The sequence below is a fragment of the Motacilla alba genome, chromosome 2 (assembly GCF_015832195.1).
Source record: "Motacilla alba alba isolate MOTALB_02 chromosome 2, Motacilla_alba_V1.0_pri, whole genome shotgun sequence".
NCBI lineage: Eukaryota > Metazoa > Chordata > Aves > Passeriformes > Motacillidae > Motacilla > Motacilla alba.
This window is the reverse complement of record NC_052017.1, coordinates 18,303,252-18,321,287: the sequence shown is the minus strand read 5'-3', so window position 1 is coordinate 18,321,287 and position 18,036 is coordinate 18,303,252. Positions and strand designations below refer to the sequence as shown.

At 36.7% G+C, this 18,036-nt stretch overlaps 1 protein-coding gene across 7 annotated transcripts in view; it reads left to right on the top strand.

Moving 5' to 3' along the window:
• The window catches only part of MLLT10 (MLLT10 histone lysine methyltransferase DOT1L cofactor), a 136,850-nt gene that overhangs the window by 61,202 nt on the left and 57,612 nt on the right, over window positions 1-18,036 (top strand). For all 7 annotated transcript variants that reach the window (XM_038126819.1, XM_038126817.1, XM_038126821.1 and 4 more), the window contains 2 exons: window positions 11,363-11,458; window positions 17,051-17,306. In XM_038126819.1, coding sequence (XP_037982747.1) covers window positions 11,363-11,458; window positions 17,051-17,306 — 352 coding nt within the window. The remainder of the gene's footprint in view (window positions 1-11,362; window positions 11,459-17,050; window positions 17,307-18,036) is intronic.

The window sequence follows — 18,036 nt, the reverse complement described above, 5'->3', positions numbered from 1 at the left end:
CAAATATGCTTTGGCACTTTTTTAGGTCTCTAAGAATACATACTAAACTGCTCACTAGCACACGTCCTGTACAAATAGCTTAATAGAATTTTGTGTGGATGTGGGTAAACTTAGTTTTACATTATTAAAAATCATTACATAAAAATTGGAATCAAAGAATCTTTTGGCCAAATGTGTATTGTACAAAGGAGCTATATTTACAGAAACAGGGAATTGAATAGCAAATGTCAGTCTTTAGACTCTTAGTCTCCTTAATATTTGATTTGGATTTTAAGATCCCTTCCATTTTGGATGGATATTGATTGCCAGTTGTTCGTGGATAATCTTCGAAAATGTCTAATCTTTAGACTTGTTTAATGGTGTGCGTGAATCATTCCGTCTTGCAGGAAAGACTGTGTCCTGTGATGCTGCTGTACCTCTAAAGCTAAATTTAGGGCTAAAATAATAAAAGTATGGGGTTTCGGCAGACTTCTTTTTTCTTAGTAACACGTTGGTAGAAAAACCAATTTTGAGGTGCACACTACAGAATTAGCTGCGTGATTAACCCTTACTAATATTTGCCATATTTTTTTCTTAGTTTTTCACTACTATCATATTTGAGGTCATATTTTATCAAAGTACATGTATGGATTTTTACTCACATTGGCAAAACTTGTAAGTTGGTGGGTTTGTGTTTATTTTATTTTGGGTTTTACTTTTTGTTTCTCTTAAATGAATTTGACTGAAGATACTATGCTTCCCAGGTCATACCTGTGTAATCTACAGGGCACACTTGGAGGGGCTTTCAAACTGAGTGTGTTCAGTCAGTGGTGTCAGCTATTTTTTTCAGCTTATGCTGTGTATTTGATAAACTGTTTCAAATATCTTGGAGGAGTAGGGCAGTTTTTTAGGGTTACTTTCCTTATTTTCCTCTTCTGTAAATCACATGAGAATCTCAGTTTTTGTCATATGATAGTAAATATCTATATCTTTCTTCACATATACGGTAGTGTTTGTGTGTGTGTGGCACCCACATCCCCCTTGAGACCACTGTAGTTTCTGCTGTATCTTTCATCTTCATTCTTTGGAAATTTGGTTAATCTGATCTGTAGGCATCATTAAAGCTTTCTGTTTTGCCAAGCAGTAGCTGTATGAGTTGTGGTTTGGAACCACTTTTCTTGCCTCAAAAGTTACCCATTTGTGCATGTGAAATATTACACTGCAGTAAGAAGCAGTTGGTCTGAAAATGTTAATATAGGTAACTGTCATTTTTACAAACAGGCTCAGCTGAAAGCCTGTGTTTCCCTTCCACAGTATGTATTTAGTCTCTTCTGGGCATGCTGCCAACAAAATTGGTAACTAATATGTAAGAGTATAATAATAAAAAACCCATGAACAATTCTAACCAAACCTTAGGTATGATTTAATTTTCATTATGATGTTGAAGCTACAGAATAAATAGCTTCATTATATTCTGATTACTACTGCCTAAGCATTGTTAGTTTCTGTGGCAGAGATGCTATTTAGAAATGATTTAGTGATGAGGCTGTGTCCCTAAAAAAGAGGATTGGTAGTATGTCACTTGACATTGCATTGCAGTATCCCTTTTCTTCAGGGCCCAGGTATTTACTCAGGCTTTCTTGGGAAAACTTAGGCCACCATGAGGCTGTGGAAGAATGCCTTACTTTATTGTTACTGGCAATCTTATATTTGGAAGGACTAAAGAAGGAACTAAACATATCTGGAATTGACCTTTGTATAATAAAATCTTTTTTTTGCCACTAACATGAAAATTAGGCAACATTACTAGCTTTATATGTTTATGACTTCTGAAAAATGTGAATGTATTATGTAATAATTAACTACTGTATAGCAGCTGAATTACACAGGTGCCTTTACTACTAGAAGTGCTTTGGTCTGAGCTGGGCAGGAAGAGAGAATTTAAAACTCTGCTGTAGTGGCTCGTATAAGCTAAATTAAACAAAAATGGGCTCATGACTGAAGACTACAGATGTCTAAGAAGTGATTGAAGAGGCAAAATGTATAAAATAGTGACAGAGGGCCTCTTGTCACTATCACAGAACTTGGAGAGCATCAGAGGAGAACCTAAAATGCAGGAGCCAGGATAAGTGTCCTAAACCCTGAGCATTGTGGGCATATTTTTGCTGCCTGTGTTGTTCTTAAAGAAACATTACAGCCTTTCTGATTCTGTGGGTAGAAACTTGAGCACCTAAGAAGAGGTTGTGGCAGTGCGTCACACTCGGTGTGTTCCGCTGTAGCTGGGGGTTTGGTTGTTAGGCCCGTGGGAAGATTGAAACCATGTCTCTGCACTGAGAGTTCCCATAGGCTGTGTGTTGGTTTGGAACTGTGTTTGGAGCTGCCCAGACTTCGCCAATGTGTTGTGCAGGAGCCTGTGCTCATGTGTCAGGGCAATGAATTTCATTTGGGAGAAAGGTGCCTGATGCTTTTTAATGAGTTTAATGCGGTGTGTAAGCTGCTACAAGGCGCCTTGTAAACGCTCAGATCAGGTCTTCCCAGGGCATTTCCTCACTGTCTGAACAACTGACAGGGAAAAGGTAAAATGGACCTGCTTTGTGTCACAGAAGATTCTGTGGTAAAAATGGGATCAGATTGCAGGTTTTTGGGTTACCATTCAGTGCATATGCAGTAGTTTCTTTTTTTCTCTTGAAAAACAACAACAAAAACATCTGTTTTAGTCCCAAGGAGTCACTTTATAGTGCTGTATAGAGTGTTTTAAAGATTATTCTAATTGTGTCATTCCACTATGAACTGCCTCATTAAATAAACTAAGTGATTCTTCTTGGACATTGGGGTTTTTATGTAACTTTTAGGGAAAAAAAAGCTCCAAACTCATCTCAGTAATGCAGTATCCCGTTGCACTTTCATTAAATTTGTAAGTTTTGTTAATCAGTTTAATATATTTGACTGTTTAATCCTTTCCACTGCTCTTGATGTCTGAAGCAAAATTGTAAGAATGCTAAAGGTAACTAGAAGAAAAGTGGTTTGCAATCACTTTGAAATTATTTCAATTTTAGTAATTGAAGTAATGCTAGATAAATACTATTTGAATAAGAACTGTGCGGTATAGATGCAAATGGTGATGCGTATCTGTATTAACTTACTCCAAATTCTGTTCAGTCAGAGGGCATGCCTCTGAAACACCTCTGAAAGCTGGCCAATAAATGTAAACCACATGTATTTCAGTGTATAGACACACTAATATCTGTCTAAGATACTGAACCCAGTTCCTGTTTCCTAAAACTGAATTTTTGTGTGGGTTCCGTGGGTTCGAAAAGAGAGATGTCTTCATCCTTCAGTCTTTACTGTTGCTGCCAGTGAACAGCGTTTCTCTTTCTGGGCACCTGTTCTGTATTGACTTTCATAAGAGTGTAGACTTTTCTGTTTTAATACATCTCTTCGTGTCAAATTCTGTTGGAAGTCTAAATGTTTGGGAATACTGACAGCATGCGGCTGTGTAAACAAAATTTCATTAGAAAGCTACTCTATTTGAGTGTATTTAGTAATAGATATTTTTATCTGCAGGATTAAGAGGAAAGGTGACAATCTGGTTTAACTTGTTGCTCACTAAAATTCTCTATCAACTTGTGCGGTGTTCTGTGTATACAACTGTCATCCTGATAATGAACTGCATGACATTTACTGGAGCTGGCACCAGCACAATGATCTCTTGTTGAGGTCAAGAAAAAATACTTAAGAATATAAGCTCATTTTAATTTATATTTTCTTTTATTTTAGTAAGAGAAAAAGTAGGAACTTCTTGTCTCAATTCTCAAGATTATAGTAGAATTACTGATTTGACTACCTCATATTTTTTTAACCTTACAGTAACACATTGTATAAATTACTGAAAAAAGAGTAATGCTTTTAGTATATTAGTATACATTAGCACAGCAAACACCTCAGTAGCATTAAGCTTGTCAGCTGAGATTAGTTAATTATTGTAAGATCAAAATGACAAGCATACCATCTCAGGTACACCTTAAAACTAGTCTGCAAGATGTAGAATTTTGTAAGGCTGCTTAGGTTGCAACCATCTTTTTCCATCTCAAAGTACACATTTTAGTCTTTGTCTTTTACTGTGAAAGAAAATAAAACCCCTAGCCAGCAGCTCACCTTCACACAGTCACTTGCTTATTCTTCTCCCTTATGGGATGGGGGAGAGAATCAGAAGGGTGAAAGTGAAAAAACTTGTGGGTTGACATAAAGGCAGTTTAATGGGTAAAGCAGAAATTGTGTATGCAAGCAAAGCAAAACAAGGAATTAATTCACCGCTTCCCATGGGCAGGCAGGTATTCAGGCATTCCCAGGAATGCAGGGCTCCATCACTTGTAACTGTTACTTGGGAATACAAACACTATCACTCTGAACATCCCACCTTCCTTCTTCTTCCCTGACTTTTATATAACTGAGTGTGAAGTCTATGGTGTGGGATATCTTTGGTTGTTTAGGGTCAGCTAAACGACCCTTTGGCTGTGTCCCTTCCCAGGTTCTGGTGCACCTCCAGCCCAGGTGGGAGGTTAGAAGCAGAAAAGGCCTTGGCCTTCTGTAAGGACTGCTCAGCAAAAATCAAAACATTCCTGTGTTATCAACACTGTTTACAGCACAAATCCAAAACACAGCCCCACACCAACTACGTGAAGTAAATTAACTCTATCCCATTCACAACTAGCGTGATTTCAATTCTACAGCTGTTATTGTGAGAGATGTAGAAGTAAAAGGTGCTTTGAAATTTCTTTTTCTTGGCTTTGAATTCTAGATTAATACAAGCTTACTAGTACTTTGTAACAGTTTCTAGAAGATAATGTCAATACTTTTTTATGAAGTTGTATATTTCACCCATACCGTGTCTTGGATTCTGGTATACCGTATGCAGTTAAAGATGATCTACGATGTTAAGCTGACTGAGACAGGAAAATTGAATGGATTCCTTCTGTATGCCATACTACTTGCCTATTTCATGATATATATATGTGACCGGTATCTTTAGGTTACCTTGCAGACAGTGGAGCATTTCACAGTACGTAACATAATACGTAATTCAAACTTGTAATTTTTATAGGAATGGATGAAGGTGAGCACTGACAATACATAGTTGCATTGATTTAGCTAATCTTGCACCATTTTTGAAGTTATAAAGTGCTACTCAAGTGTTCAGCACTGCATATACATTACTAACAATAATATTAAACTGCAAATAACAGAAGCAGTGTATTTTAGTGTTAAGTATCAAAGGAGTAGCTCATTCTGGATAAGTGTTGGTAGTCTTGCATCTCATAGAAGCTTTGGATGGCATTTTTATCATTGATTCTTGAGTCTTTTTACCATTGACAGCTAAAATTATGACCATTATTCCTGTATTTAAGTGAGGCTTTTGAGTATTTGAGTAACTGAATCAAGAACTGGTTCTTAAGAACAAATGTTATGCTTAGAGCTGTATGTACATGAATAGTGCTGGCAGTAGTGTCCTACCTCTCCCTATAAACTGTCTCTTGCCTGGATCCTTTTATTTCTGTGACCGCAGCAGCACTGTTGCCGCACTGAATTTTTCTGCTGTGGGTTCTACTGTTTAAAATGCTAGCTAGATGGATGCCTGAGAAAGGGCTGTTCTTACAAAAATAAGATATATGAGGATTTGAGTTTGAAACTTGGGGATATCTTTAATTCTGCAATTATTATTATGGTTATATTACTAATAGCTACTAGTCCTAAATAAGAGGCCAAGCAGATCTGGCCTCTTATTTGGCATGAGCAAGAATTATGCACAGCTTTCCATTGAGGATGCTAGTTGAGATGTGACAGCTCAGGATTTACAGTGTTTGGTGACACAAAGTGCAGAAAATCTGTAAGTGACAAAAGAACAGATATGAGTACTCTGTGCTAATAGAGCATTCTGATACATTAATATTATTTGAGGAAGTCAAACAGCAGCTGAAAAATGAGGGATTTAGGCATTCAGATAATTTTGCTTAATAATCATTAACAAAAGTAGATTTAAAAATGTTGTTGAGGTTTAAAAACTTGAAACAGCCAAAGGTAGTGGAGGATAAGGATTTCTGTAATAGAGGAGGCATAAAAATGCAGTAATTCCAGGTCAACCCAACCAGTTTGGTCTTGAAGGAGTAAGCACTGGTGGTTGCTGATAGTGTGCATGTGTTTTAATTCTTCCAAAAGTCTCCTGTTACCTGGACTCAAGAGCTCTTGTGTCTCTGTTCTGTATCTGTCTCTTGTGCCTGTTACTGTCCACCTTTCATGTTGCTTCACAGAACTAATGTAGCTCACTAAAACAACAGAAAATTCTCCACTTGGTTTTTTGTTGCTGCTGTTCAGCAGTTTGAGTGGGCAGACAGGAGGTCTGACAAGCTAAGCACTCTGAGAAAAGTTAGAGTGGGGTCAGAAAACCTTTTTCTTTTTTCGTAACAGTGAACTGTTTAATGCCGAACTTTGGAATGTATTTTAATCAAATAAACTCCTGTGGAAACCCCTTTCAAGAGGGCTATGCATTCCTGAGACAAAAATGAATTGCAAATAGGTGTAAATACCTTCAACAAGTTAAATGATACTTCCATGTAGAAATGTTATGAATTATTAATGCCATTTAAAGGAGAAGCTGAACTCATTCATTTCTTCTGTACTAGAAGAAATTCTAGTTCATTAGAAGTGAACTGTTGTTCACTTGTGTTATTCATTTTTTCCAAACATTGAAGTTCAAAGTTTGAAAAGATATATTTTATCACATCTCTTCTGCTAGTAACAGATCAGAGCTAAAATGTAGTTACACATGTATCCTTAATTTGATATTTTGATGAGATGCTGGTCTTTTTCACTAGTCTGATAAATGTTTCTCTGAAAGTAAGTTAAAGAAAATGAATGAGCAAGTGTTGATCTTTTGAGTGATGAAACAAGTAAATGAGCTAAAAAAAATTAAGAATTGGAACCAAAGTGTATTTGTGAAGTCATATTATGTAATAATTTTTTAGATTTTGTAGATTTAATCTTTGTGGGAGAAATAGAAGTAATCAAAATGTATTTCCATCTCCTTCTTCATTCCCTACCCCCTGCTCTACAAGAAAGTAATGCACAGCAGGTGCTGTAGAATTTCAGGAATTTTGCACCATATTTGTTTTGTTATCTAGCAACATGTAGCTGTTGGAGTTAAGATGGGATTACATAATTTTTTAGGTAAGAAACAAAAGCCAAGAAGTAGATCCCTGGTGAAAAATAAAGCTTTCTGATTAATCATGATGCATGAACTCGAGGCATTTTGTGTTGGTATTTAGCTGCACCGTAAATCCGGGCTCTTCAAGTTGTTCAGGACCAGTATTGTTACAGGTGCTTGCCCAATGGCTGCATGGCAATCACACCTTATTTTTCTTACAGTAAGAAAGATTTCAGGAACTGCCTGAATCTTGTCTTGTGAACCAAGATTAAAGTTTTCTTTGTCAATTTTGTTGCTGACCCTTTATTTTTTAATATATTCTTCCTTGGAATTGTGTCTTCTTATAAATCTTGGTTTTACAGAATGTACCGATTGCATTTATCAGCTCTGCACAGGAGTTTGGAATATCTGAACTCATTCCTAAGTATATAAATGGGATGGGTGTGTTCTGCCTGCCGTTAATGTCCCCTTAGCTTTCACTCACTGGCAGTGTTATTTTCAGTCCTTGTTAAGAGTAATTTCTGCCCTTTATTTTCCTTACAGTAAAGCTTGTAAAAGATCAGACATTTGATATCATTTCTTTCCTTAGAATGGGGGACTCCCATGTGGTTTTATGGGTGAGCTGTTGCTACCTTTTTTTGGAGTTTTTTTAGGGCTGTGACTGAATAGAGATCTTACAAAAGTGAAGCATGCAGAGTTCTCCATTGGGAGCTAACAGTTTGTTTGGTTTGTGGCAGTAGGGAAGATGGCTAGTTTGTGTGGCCTTTGAGGCAGACTTCATTGAAAGCTGTCATATTTGTTAAATATTGTGGGAATTCATGTCTCTCTGTTAATCCTTTTCTGAATTCCAAAGTGGATATTTCAGAACTCTTCTTATACTTTTTACGCATCTTTGTGGTAGAAGAGGGTGTAACTGCAAGAAGTCATTTTGCAGGAGCTATGTCTCTTCAGCAGTCTCAGCAGCTTGTTCTTGAAGTTTTTATTCTTATCAGTGTAAAAGCTGAGCATTTCTTTCAGAGATTTTCCTGCAGTGTTCTCCAGTTCTTTGATGTTGTATGCATTTGAAGTCAATTCACATTCAGAAGTAATACTTCTCAACTTTCCTTGGGAAGAAAAAAGATAATAAAAGAAAAGAAAAAAAAGGAAAAAATGGTGAGAGGAGGTATAACCTAAAAAGAGGAGGAAGTGTAGAGTTAAAGACAGCAGATGTCTTGTGAATGAGATATTTGTATGCAGAAGGCCTTTGGATGGGTTACCCCTGCAGTGGCTTTCAGTGGAAAGCTGTAACCTTGGTAGGCTGTCCTGGCAAACTTTGTCTTGGTGGTTTGGATCTGGGGGAGGAGTTTGATGTGGTTGCTGATGCTTCACTTTACAGAAATCAAGTATGTTCTTTCTAGACACTGAGTTGTTTATGGCCTCTTCCTTCCTGCTGTTCTTGTGTCCCTTGTCCTTCCTGACACCTCCTTATGTGTAGGGACTGCTGTTGATTTCAGTATGTTACAAAATGTAATTTGAAGGCCTCCTAAGTGTTCCTTTGGTCAGAATTTTATTGTTCTTTGCCTTTTAGATGAAATTAACCCTGGAAGTAAAAGAACACTAGAAAGTCAACAGGAAAGATTGTAAAACATGTTCATTTAAAAGTTTTCTTATCTTTTACTGTTACTGTTGTGAAGTTTCATCCTAAAGTGTATTAAAGTCATTGCCTCTTGTCTCCAAAATGATAAATAAAAAATTCTTTAGGATAATTTGAATTTTCCAGTAGAATGATGAAAGCCAAAGATACTCAGGCACTGGTAAGCCATTCCATAGCTTCCTTCTTGAAGCTTGTCTGGGGTTCAGTGAAATTGTTATTCAGGTTTCTCTAAACACGTCTACTGATGATGTTGTAAGTTTGGTAGCTTAGCACTGGTGAAAGTCTTTTGTATCAACAGAACCAATGGATAGCATGGCAGTCTTGGTGTAGATGATTCTGTTTTTCCTTGATTCCTGCTTGCTTTTCTGTTAGTATGTGTAGCACTTTGGGGACTGTTACGTGTAAGATGTTATTGAAAAGACTGTGTAGTGCATTTGAATCCTTCCTCTCCATAGTAGTTTCTCTTTTCTTTCTAATATGTTTTCCAGGTCTAAAAAGAGACAAACAAACAACCTCTCCTTGAGAAAAACACAAAAGAAAACAAACACAACCTCCCTGATCTAAAGCTCCTTCAACAAGCCTATATTAGGTTTTAAAAATTAAAAACCTACCTTGTGGTGTATACCATTGTAATTATGACACCTGCTCACTTTATTATGAAGGGAAAAACTCCATATTTCTATTCATATGGCAGAGTGGAAAAAAACCCCAAATTTACTTGAGTGTGTAAAAATTCCAGACCTAGAAATCCCTGTCAGCTTTTTAAAGTTTACCTGTCTTTGGGTTTTAAGAAATGTGCAAGGATTAAAAGGACTTTATGTATTGTATCTAGCAAGTATAGTTTTGTATAATATCTTGGTGCTGATAGTTTTTTTACTTGATTTATGAACTTTCTTGGTTAAACTGTATTTCATTCCTGGCAAAATTAGTTAAGTTAAATGGATTTGGACTGGTTAGAGACAAGGTAATCTCTAAGTCAGTCACCTGGTATTTGCAGTTCATAAAGGTAGAGATAAAAGTGTTTTGCTTTCAGCTTTTCATCTAGGTTGTCAGTTAACCAATTTTACTTTACTGGAGAATTTGAAAATGCATTCTTTCACTATCTCAGGCTGATTCCAGAAATAAGTTTCTGATATTTCTTCCGTTGTGACAGAAATAGAAGGGTGACACTTGGTCATACCTGAATAGAGTATGCACATGTTTTACCTCATCCTGGTGCTTGGTGAGAGTGGTTGTGCAGTGGCTGTTGAACAAATGATGTTCTTTTGAAAGTTTGGACAAGCATTTTGATAGTTAGAGAAAGATCAACGTGGGTAATTTTTAAGATTCAAAACAGTTACTGAGTTTTCATATGGTTGTTTAGACTTACCTATCTTATCAAGCTTCTCAATGGGATTTTTAAACCCCTTGTGTCAATCCATATGGTTGCACGTTTTTCATCAGCTCTCTGTTGAAGCAGTCTGAACAAATAGCTGTACATTGTGCTGTTCTGCAGAGTTTTGTGTTAGTTGACAAAAATTCCACAAATATATAATTAGAGAACTTAAATACTTGAGTGCCACTAGCTTTAAGTAACTTTCTCTCCCAGCTGCAGTTTCTTTGCATCTTCTGAGACTGACTGTCTAAGTAAACCATATTACATTGCTAAGGAAAAAACAACTTGTTTATGATTAGACTGGAAAAAATATGGAACTTCTGTGTTCTAAGTTTAATTGTTAGTTTTGTCAGACTCGCTATTTTTGCAAAGTATTTGTCTAAACTATTCAAACAAATACAATTTATGTCTGATTCTGTAATCCTCCAAAAATTGATTTCTGCAGTATGAGAGACTTCTGTGATAATATAAAGGCTCTGGAATGAGAAGTTATTTTCTCTCTGTTGGCACAATTTTGTTCACACTGCCAGTGCTTCATTCATGTTTAAGAAATAAAAATTAAAAAACTGATTGCATTCTCAGCTCTTTCAGGAAGCACGTTTGATTTGGATAGCTTTGATATTTTATTCAGTTTACCATGGAAAATACTTATTTAGTCTGTAAAATGTATGTCTCTTTTTTGGAAATGGAATCTAAATCAGATTTCCCATTCTTATACATGGAGATGTCAGTAGGGGAGCAAAAGCTAAAACCTTGCATTAATTTACATTAGTATCCCAACAAAAAATACTGTGCAGGTGCAGAGATGCAGATAGATAGAAATCCTTGGTGAAAAATGAAGAAAGATCTTTGAAACAGAAGCCATGTCTCTGTTTTTAGTCTAGTTTCTTTTGTTGATTAAGTGATTGTAAAGATGGGTTATACTAACAACAGTGCATTCATAAATGCTGGTTACTATTGAAGAATTTCAGTTTGTGCACTTTGAAAACAAAGATAAATACTTGATTTGCTTTATAAAATTATATTATAAAACATTCAGAACATTAATGTGTTTTCCAGATAGCACAGGATGTTATTGCCATATCTCCTCAGTTTTGATAACACTTGATGCAGTATAGATTGGGTTATGTTAAAGGTGAAGCTGAACTTAGTTTTTATTGTCTTTTAAAACTTACAGAAATATAAAGAGAAAGATAAACACAAGCAAAAATATAAGAAGCAGTCGGAGTCCTCACCATCTTTGGTTCCATCTCTTACTGTAACTACAGAAAAAGTAAGTCAGTGTGTTTTTTCTCTTCCACTTCAATTACTTACGTCAAAATTTCATGATGTAATCATTCCACTATATATACAGGAGCTTTATAATGGTATAAATTCTATAATTATCAAATACTCTTGGTATTTTTTCCTGTAATGTAAAATCCTAAAATACTTGAAGGTTTATCATATGGAGAAAGGCTTAGAGTTTTGTGCTTAAATTTCCATTCAAGTGCCAGTCATACTCCAGTAAATTTTCCTTAATTGAGGTATATTTAATAACTTGAGAAGTTTCAGAAAGTCTTTCCTTCAAAATTCACTTGTGTATGCTGAGCTGACAATGAACCTGTAAGCATTTAAAACTAGTAGTTATGAAATTACAGCTCACACTTTATATACTTAAAATTTGCCTTATTAGCAGGTTGTTCTGTTAGGTTATCTGACCTTCCCTTTCTGTTGATGTGTTGGAAAATACCTAATTTCAGCAGCAACATACAGGTTTAAATAATATCAGTTCTCATTGTACTCAGCAAGAATCACTTTTGCTATCCACCAATAAAATGACACTAATGTTGCTGTTACAGAGTGGGCAGTACTATTGAGACATGGGTTTTCTGATTTCAGAGTTGGAAAGAACGTGTCCCGTTCATGTGGAGATGTTTGACATCAGAGTCAGGGAATCATGGTTTGAGGTGAACTGTGCTTAGTATACACAGATCATCGTGTAAGGTGTTGAGGCTTGTGTTAACTGTGTGTGGTTTGGTTGCTGAGGTGTTACATTCAACAAATGTGTTTGTGCATATGGTACACCAAAACCTCATCAGTATGGGGTGAAACAATTGAAATACCAACTTTCTCTGGTCTCTGGAAGTATTCTCTCAATTAGTGGTACCAATTTCAAGAATAATCTCCAAGAAAGTTAGATTTTTAGTATGCTTTGCATATTTCTGTATTCTCCATAGTAAGATTATTAACCTGAGAATTCATACTTGCCAACATCCCATTATTAGTAGCTCACACTTCTGTTGAGAGTCTTGTTTCTTGTTCTGCTGCATTCTCTTTGATGCTGTTGTGTCAAGTGAGACTTAGTAGTCAGTGGTTTTCTGAAACTCAATAACTCTCTGTTAAAAAAAATAGAAGAAAAGGTAGAATCAATTTACCACTTTGCTGGTTTGATTTAAGAGCAATTAGAGATTGCAGTCAGTGAGTGTGACATTTTCTATTGAAATTAGGTTGTAGTATTGACTGGTCCACATGATTGGTTATTTCATTTTATTAATTTGCCCTAAACATACTCCTTTAGAGTCTGAGACAACTTCTAAAATTCACAGCATGTAAGAGAGGCTTTGTGGAAACTTGTATGGAAACTTCTTTTAACTTTACAACCTTTGTTTTGTTTTTGTACTGTGTATGATCTTACCTTTCTTGAATTACATCCCTCTTGTACTTTGATTATCTAATCATCATAAGTTTTTACAAGAAGTGATATTATTGTAAATTTCTGTAAAAGTTAAAAAAAAAAAAAAAGGAAATATTGAAAATCTTTTGCATCCTGCCTATGGGAATATGCTTTTAATGCCAAAGACACAGTTGCATTCTGTTTTTCTGCTAAGCTTATTTCTAATTGCTTTGTCCTCCCTGTCTTTTTCCTAATTACAAGGTTTACTCCTATTGATAGTCACAGGGATGAGCTAGAGCAAACACTAATGTGAACGGAAAATCTCTAATTCTAGAATTTAAATTATAACTTAAACTAAAACAGAATATTAATTCTGGAATTTGAATATTGTCATGCCCTTTTAGTTTTTTTATTTAATCTTTTGCAAGTGGGTTTTCTTTACCTAACCTGCTTGCATCATTTGTTGACATTTTTTATAGTGGTTCAAGTCATCAGGAAAATTGGTGTTCAGCTTTTTATTGTTTTTTTTTTTAATTGGAAAATTGGGGTTCAGAGGTTCCTAAGTGTGATTATGTCTTTTTAAGTATCTACTGGATATGTAGAAGTGATTTTTTTTACTGTGGCTAGTTCCTTCAATTTTTTTTTCCTAAGTCCTTTTAACATCATTTACAGGAATTTGCTTATCTAGATTATAAACTTGTAATGTGTTCCTCAAAACTTTAAAATTTTAGTAATGAAACCAGCTTTATTTTTTTCTAAGATTAATATTTGGTTCAGGATATTGCATTAATGTATGCCTTTTATGTGTCCTTTTACCTGGAGTTCCTAGAATTGTTTTGAGCCCGATCTCTATTACACAGCAGTCTTTCTTTGTATTGAATGCATGAGTTTATTGTGGAATATAATCACTTCTGCTACCATAATGTTCCTGTGGAGGAAACTGAAATTTGAAATGGAATTTTTTTCTTTTAAAGATGTTAAACCTTTGTAAATCCCGTGGTAATGACCATTTATGCAGGTGGTGTCCTAAAGCATGTTTTTATCTGGATGAGTGGTTTCTTTATATAGAATCAAGAAAGACTGCACGATAAACTGAATTTACCTTCTGTTAGTGCAGTTGAATTGCCTGTTGGTTCTGCAGAATTTAATTCCAAGAAATTTTACTGAACTTCCAGCCCCTGCTATTTTGAGGCACTTTTGTGCATCCCTGTAATGTTGCAGCAAATGTTGTTCAGTCTGAATCAGTTAAGTTCGAAAAAGTTTGAAATAAGAAATGCCTTGACTTCTCTTTGATTAATGTAGTAGCGCTACATTTTTTCACTTTTGGGACGTAGATTTAGAATGTTTGAAGAAGAACTACAGTGACTTAGGAATTGGAATTCTTTGCTGCCTGTTCTTCTGCCTGCCTTCTTAGTTGGGAGGAGCCATCAGCCCCATGTTTACTCCTGGTAAAAAATTTCTATCTGATGTTTTGAGCTTCGGCTCCCTCCAGCAGTGTGGGGAGATGGGGAGTGAGGGTCGTGGTCAGTTTGTCACTGGTTGCTCCTGCAGCTGCTTAAGGAGAAGAGTCCTCCCCCAGCTCCAGTGTCCCTCCCCTGGGAGACAGTCCTTCACAAACTCCTCCATCACGACTCCATCCCATGGGCTGCGCTTCTCCACCGACTGCTGCAACATGGATCACTTCTCCACAGGGTGCATTCCTGCAGGCACAGCCTGCCTCCAGTGTGGATCCCCCACAGGGTCACAAGTCCTATGAGGAAACCTGCTCCAGCGTGGGCTCCTTTCTCCACAGGCCTCCAGGTCCTGCCAGGAGCCTGCTCAATGGGGTTACAGCCTCCTCTCAGGCATCGCCTTGCTCAGGTGTGGGTTTCATCCATGGGCTGCAGGTCGATCTCTGCATCCCCATGGATCTCCATGGGCTAGAGGGGCACAGCTGCCTCACCACGGTCTTCATGGGATTCAGGGGAATCTCAGCTCTGATGCCTGGAGCACCTCCTCCTTCTCTTTCTTCACTGACCTTGGTGTCTGCAGAGTTGATTCTCTCACATGTTCTTGGTCCTTCTCTGGCCGCAGTTACATCTGCCCAATAACACTTTTTTGGTTTTCCTTCTTCAGTATGCTGTCACAGAGGTGTTACCACAATTTCTGATGGGCTCAGCCCTGGCCAGCATTGGCTTAGTCCTGAAGCCAGCTGGAATTGGCTCTCCTGGACATGGAGGATGCCTCTGGCAGCTTCTCACAGAAGCCCCCCTATAGCCCCCCTCCTACCAAAACCTGGCCCTGGAAACCCAGTGTTGGTTTTGGGGTTTTTTGAGTTGGTTGGTTTTTGCTTGGACTCTGCTCTTACCGTCTGGCATTTTTGTGGAGAATTACCTGCTGTGGTCCTTCCCCTCTCTGTGTAAGGCTACTGTCTTACACATCTCCACAGGGCCAAAGGCCACTCAAACCTTGGCACGTACTGTGTGTACCAAGACTGATTATTGCATACTTAACATAAATCCCCAGAAGTTTTAAGACTTGCTGCAGATGGATGGTGTAGCTCTTCAGGGCACACAGAGTGATAGATGGAGAATGTAAAAATGACAGTAGCTCTCTGTGCTTAGGGTATATTTCATCATGTTTGTGTTTATGATTCTCTGAGTAAGCATGTAGATTTCAGTACACCTTATAGCACCTTCTGAAACGCAAATAGCTGTGGGAGCAAAATTTTCCAAAGCAGAACTGTGTTGTGCATGCATATTCTTCAAAATCTGCCAGGAGTGGGATTCAGACTTGCAGTCAAACCAAATCACAGCGCAGTGTTTGCAAATTAATGCCTGCTTGTCATTGCCTGGCCTGGTATGCAAATAGATTGAAGTATTTGCTTTCCTCAAAGCTTGTATATTTAGTTGTCTTCTGTCATTTGCAACTGAAAAGTAAGGTTTATGTAAATGTCTTAGCTATTTTAGTAAAATATGGAAAACTTTGTACAGCTGCTATACAAAGCTTTCTGTAAAGATGAAGAAACATTCTGTTACAGGCCTGAATTCAGCAAGCATCCCACTTGGGGCAGGGAAAATGTGTGTGTATGCTCAATTTTAAGAGGTATTTGTTTGTGTGGTCTTTAATGGAGATAACTGTAGATATGATTTTAAATTCTGTTCTGTAAAGAACTAAAAAACAGACAAGCTCTTTTTGAACAGACGAGTAGTTTCTAGGTTTGTTCTATGTATTTTTAAAGAAGCTATTTTACAAGGTGTCTTGAGTATAAATAACAGTAGATTTTTTTTTCTTTTTCCTGATTTTGCTTTAATTTTCTTTCTTACGTTATTAAAATTCTGTTACCACAACTCCACATTTGTTTTCAGTCATGAGAACAATAATATTCCCTTGTATGGTTTCCTAATGTTGTGCATGGAGTTTCCCTGCCCACCCAATTACTTTCTGTCGAACCTCTTTTGATTATTGTTCACCAATAGGAAAAATTCTGGTAAAATTTAACAGAGAAATAATGAACCTAAAGATGAAATTTTTGAAAGCCCTGTGGAGAGTGTATTAGTGTATTAAAAAAAGGGTTAGAAGTCTTGGGGGTGGGTAGGGGTTGCATTGAGAGCTCAAGAGTGTTTTTGTACCTGTCAGAGAGGGGGTTTGAAGTAAGTGTGTCTCAGTCAGCTGTCTCATGTGTCTTCTTTACTTGGTGATTCTTAAGGAATTGGATGAATGAGGGATAGTTCATGTACCAGGGAGCTGATTTTGGTTTGGTGTTGAGGCTATAAAGTCTTAAAAATCCATGTTCTTAGGTTTTGACACCTGCAACGGTTCCACTGCTGATGGAACAACATTTCCAGTTTAACAAAAAAGACATGAAACTGTGTGTTCAGAGAAGCATTAAAAGCTTATTTTCTAATTTTTAATTTTAAGCATAAAATAACAATATTGTATGTAAATAGACTATAAAGATGATACCCATGAGATTTTCCATTTACCTCAGTGAAGTAAAAATTTCAACCAAAGCCATTATACATTTTTTTTGCACAAAATGATGTTTTGTGTACTTCAGTTGTTTGCTGAGAATCTTCAGAGTTCAGCTGCTGTAATTCCTGCTGTTTCTAGTTACATTAGTATTTGAACACTTCTGTGTTTGTTTGAAAGAATGAGGTCCTTGAATCAGCTGTGAGAGTTTTTTGTGTGACTTGTTTCTTTAATTTCTTCTCTCTTTTAAAATGCCAGACGTACACAAGCACTAGCAACAACTCCATGTCAGGCTCCTTGAAGCGGTTGGAAGATACCTCAGCTCGATTTACAAATGCAAATTTCCAGGAAGTTCCTACACATGTTTCAAGTGGAAAAGATTCTTCAGAGGCTAGAGGGTCAGAGAGCAAAGGGAAGAAATCTGCAGGTCACAGCTCAGGTCAGAGGGGAAGAAAGCCTGGTGCTGGAAGAAATCCAGGAACAACTGTGACTGCAGCTAGCCCTTTTCAGCAAGGTACTGATTGCTAAGCAGTAACACAACTGCTTTGACTTGAATTAGAAATTTTATGTGTGCAGAACTTGAAAAGTAGCTAATCTTTTATCCTCAATACTGAGAATGTTATTTCCCTTTAGGGAAAAACCCAGCTTTTTCAGGGTAAAAATGTTTGTTGCTATAACATGAAAAAGAAGGTTGTAAATTTTTAAAAGGCAGAACCGATGCTTTTGTTTGGACTGTTAAGGTATTCTCTTTAGCTGCAAACAGAAGTGTTTTTATGTGCCAGAAAGTTAATCTGGGGTAAACTTTCATATGAATTTTTGTCTAGAGGTCTTAGCTCTTTAAGAGAGTAATACTGATGTTTTTTAGTCAGTGCATGGCTAAATGACAGAACTGGACTACCGAGTGCATAGGCCCCTCAGTAATTTTTCAAGATGCAGATATTGAAAGTATTCCATTTCCTTCAGAGCGAAAGACCTTTCTACTTAATTGTTTAGTCATTGAAATATATGAACAGAAGATGAGTATGTTAAAAGTATGTAAGGTTTATTTACCTTAGGTAGTACAAAATCTGTTACTTTTTGAGATTGCTAAAACCCACTACATGCACTATGAACACTTCTTAAAAGCAAATTTTATTATGGCATCTTTATCAGAGTTGAAAAATTATTAAAAGGAAAGTTTTTTTTTAAAATATTTAATTATTAAAACGTGTTATTTGGAAACACAACAAACTAGCTCTTCTGTA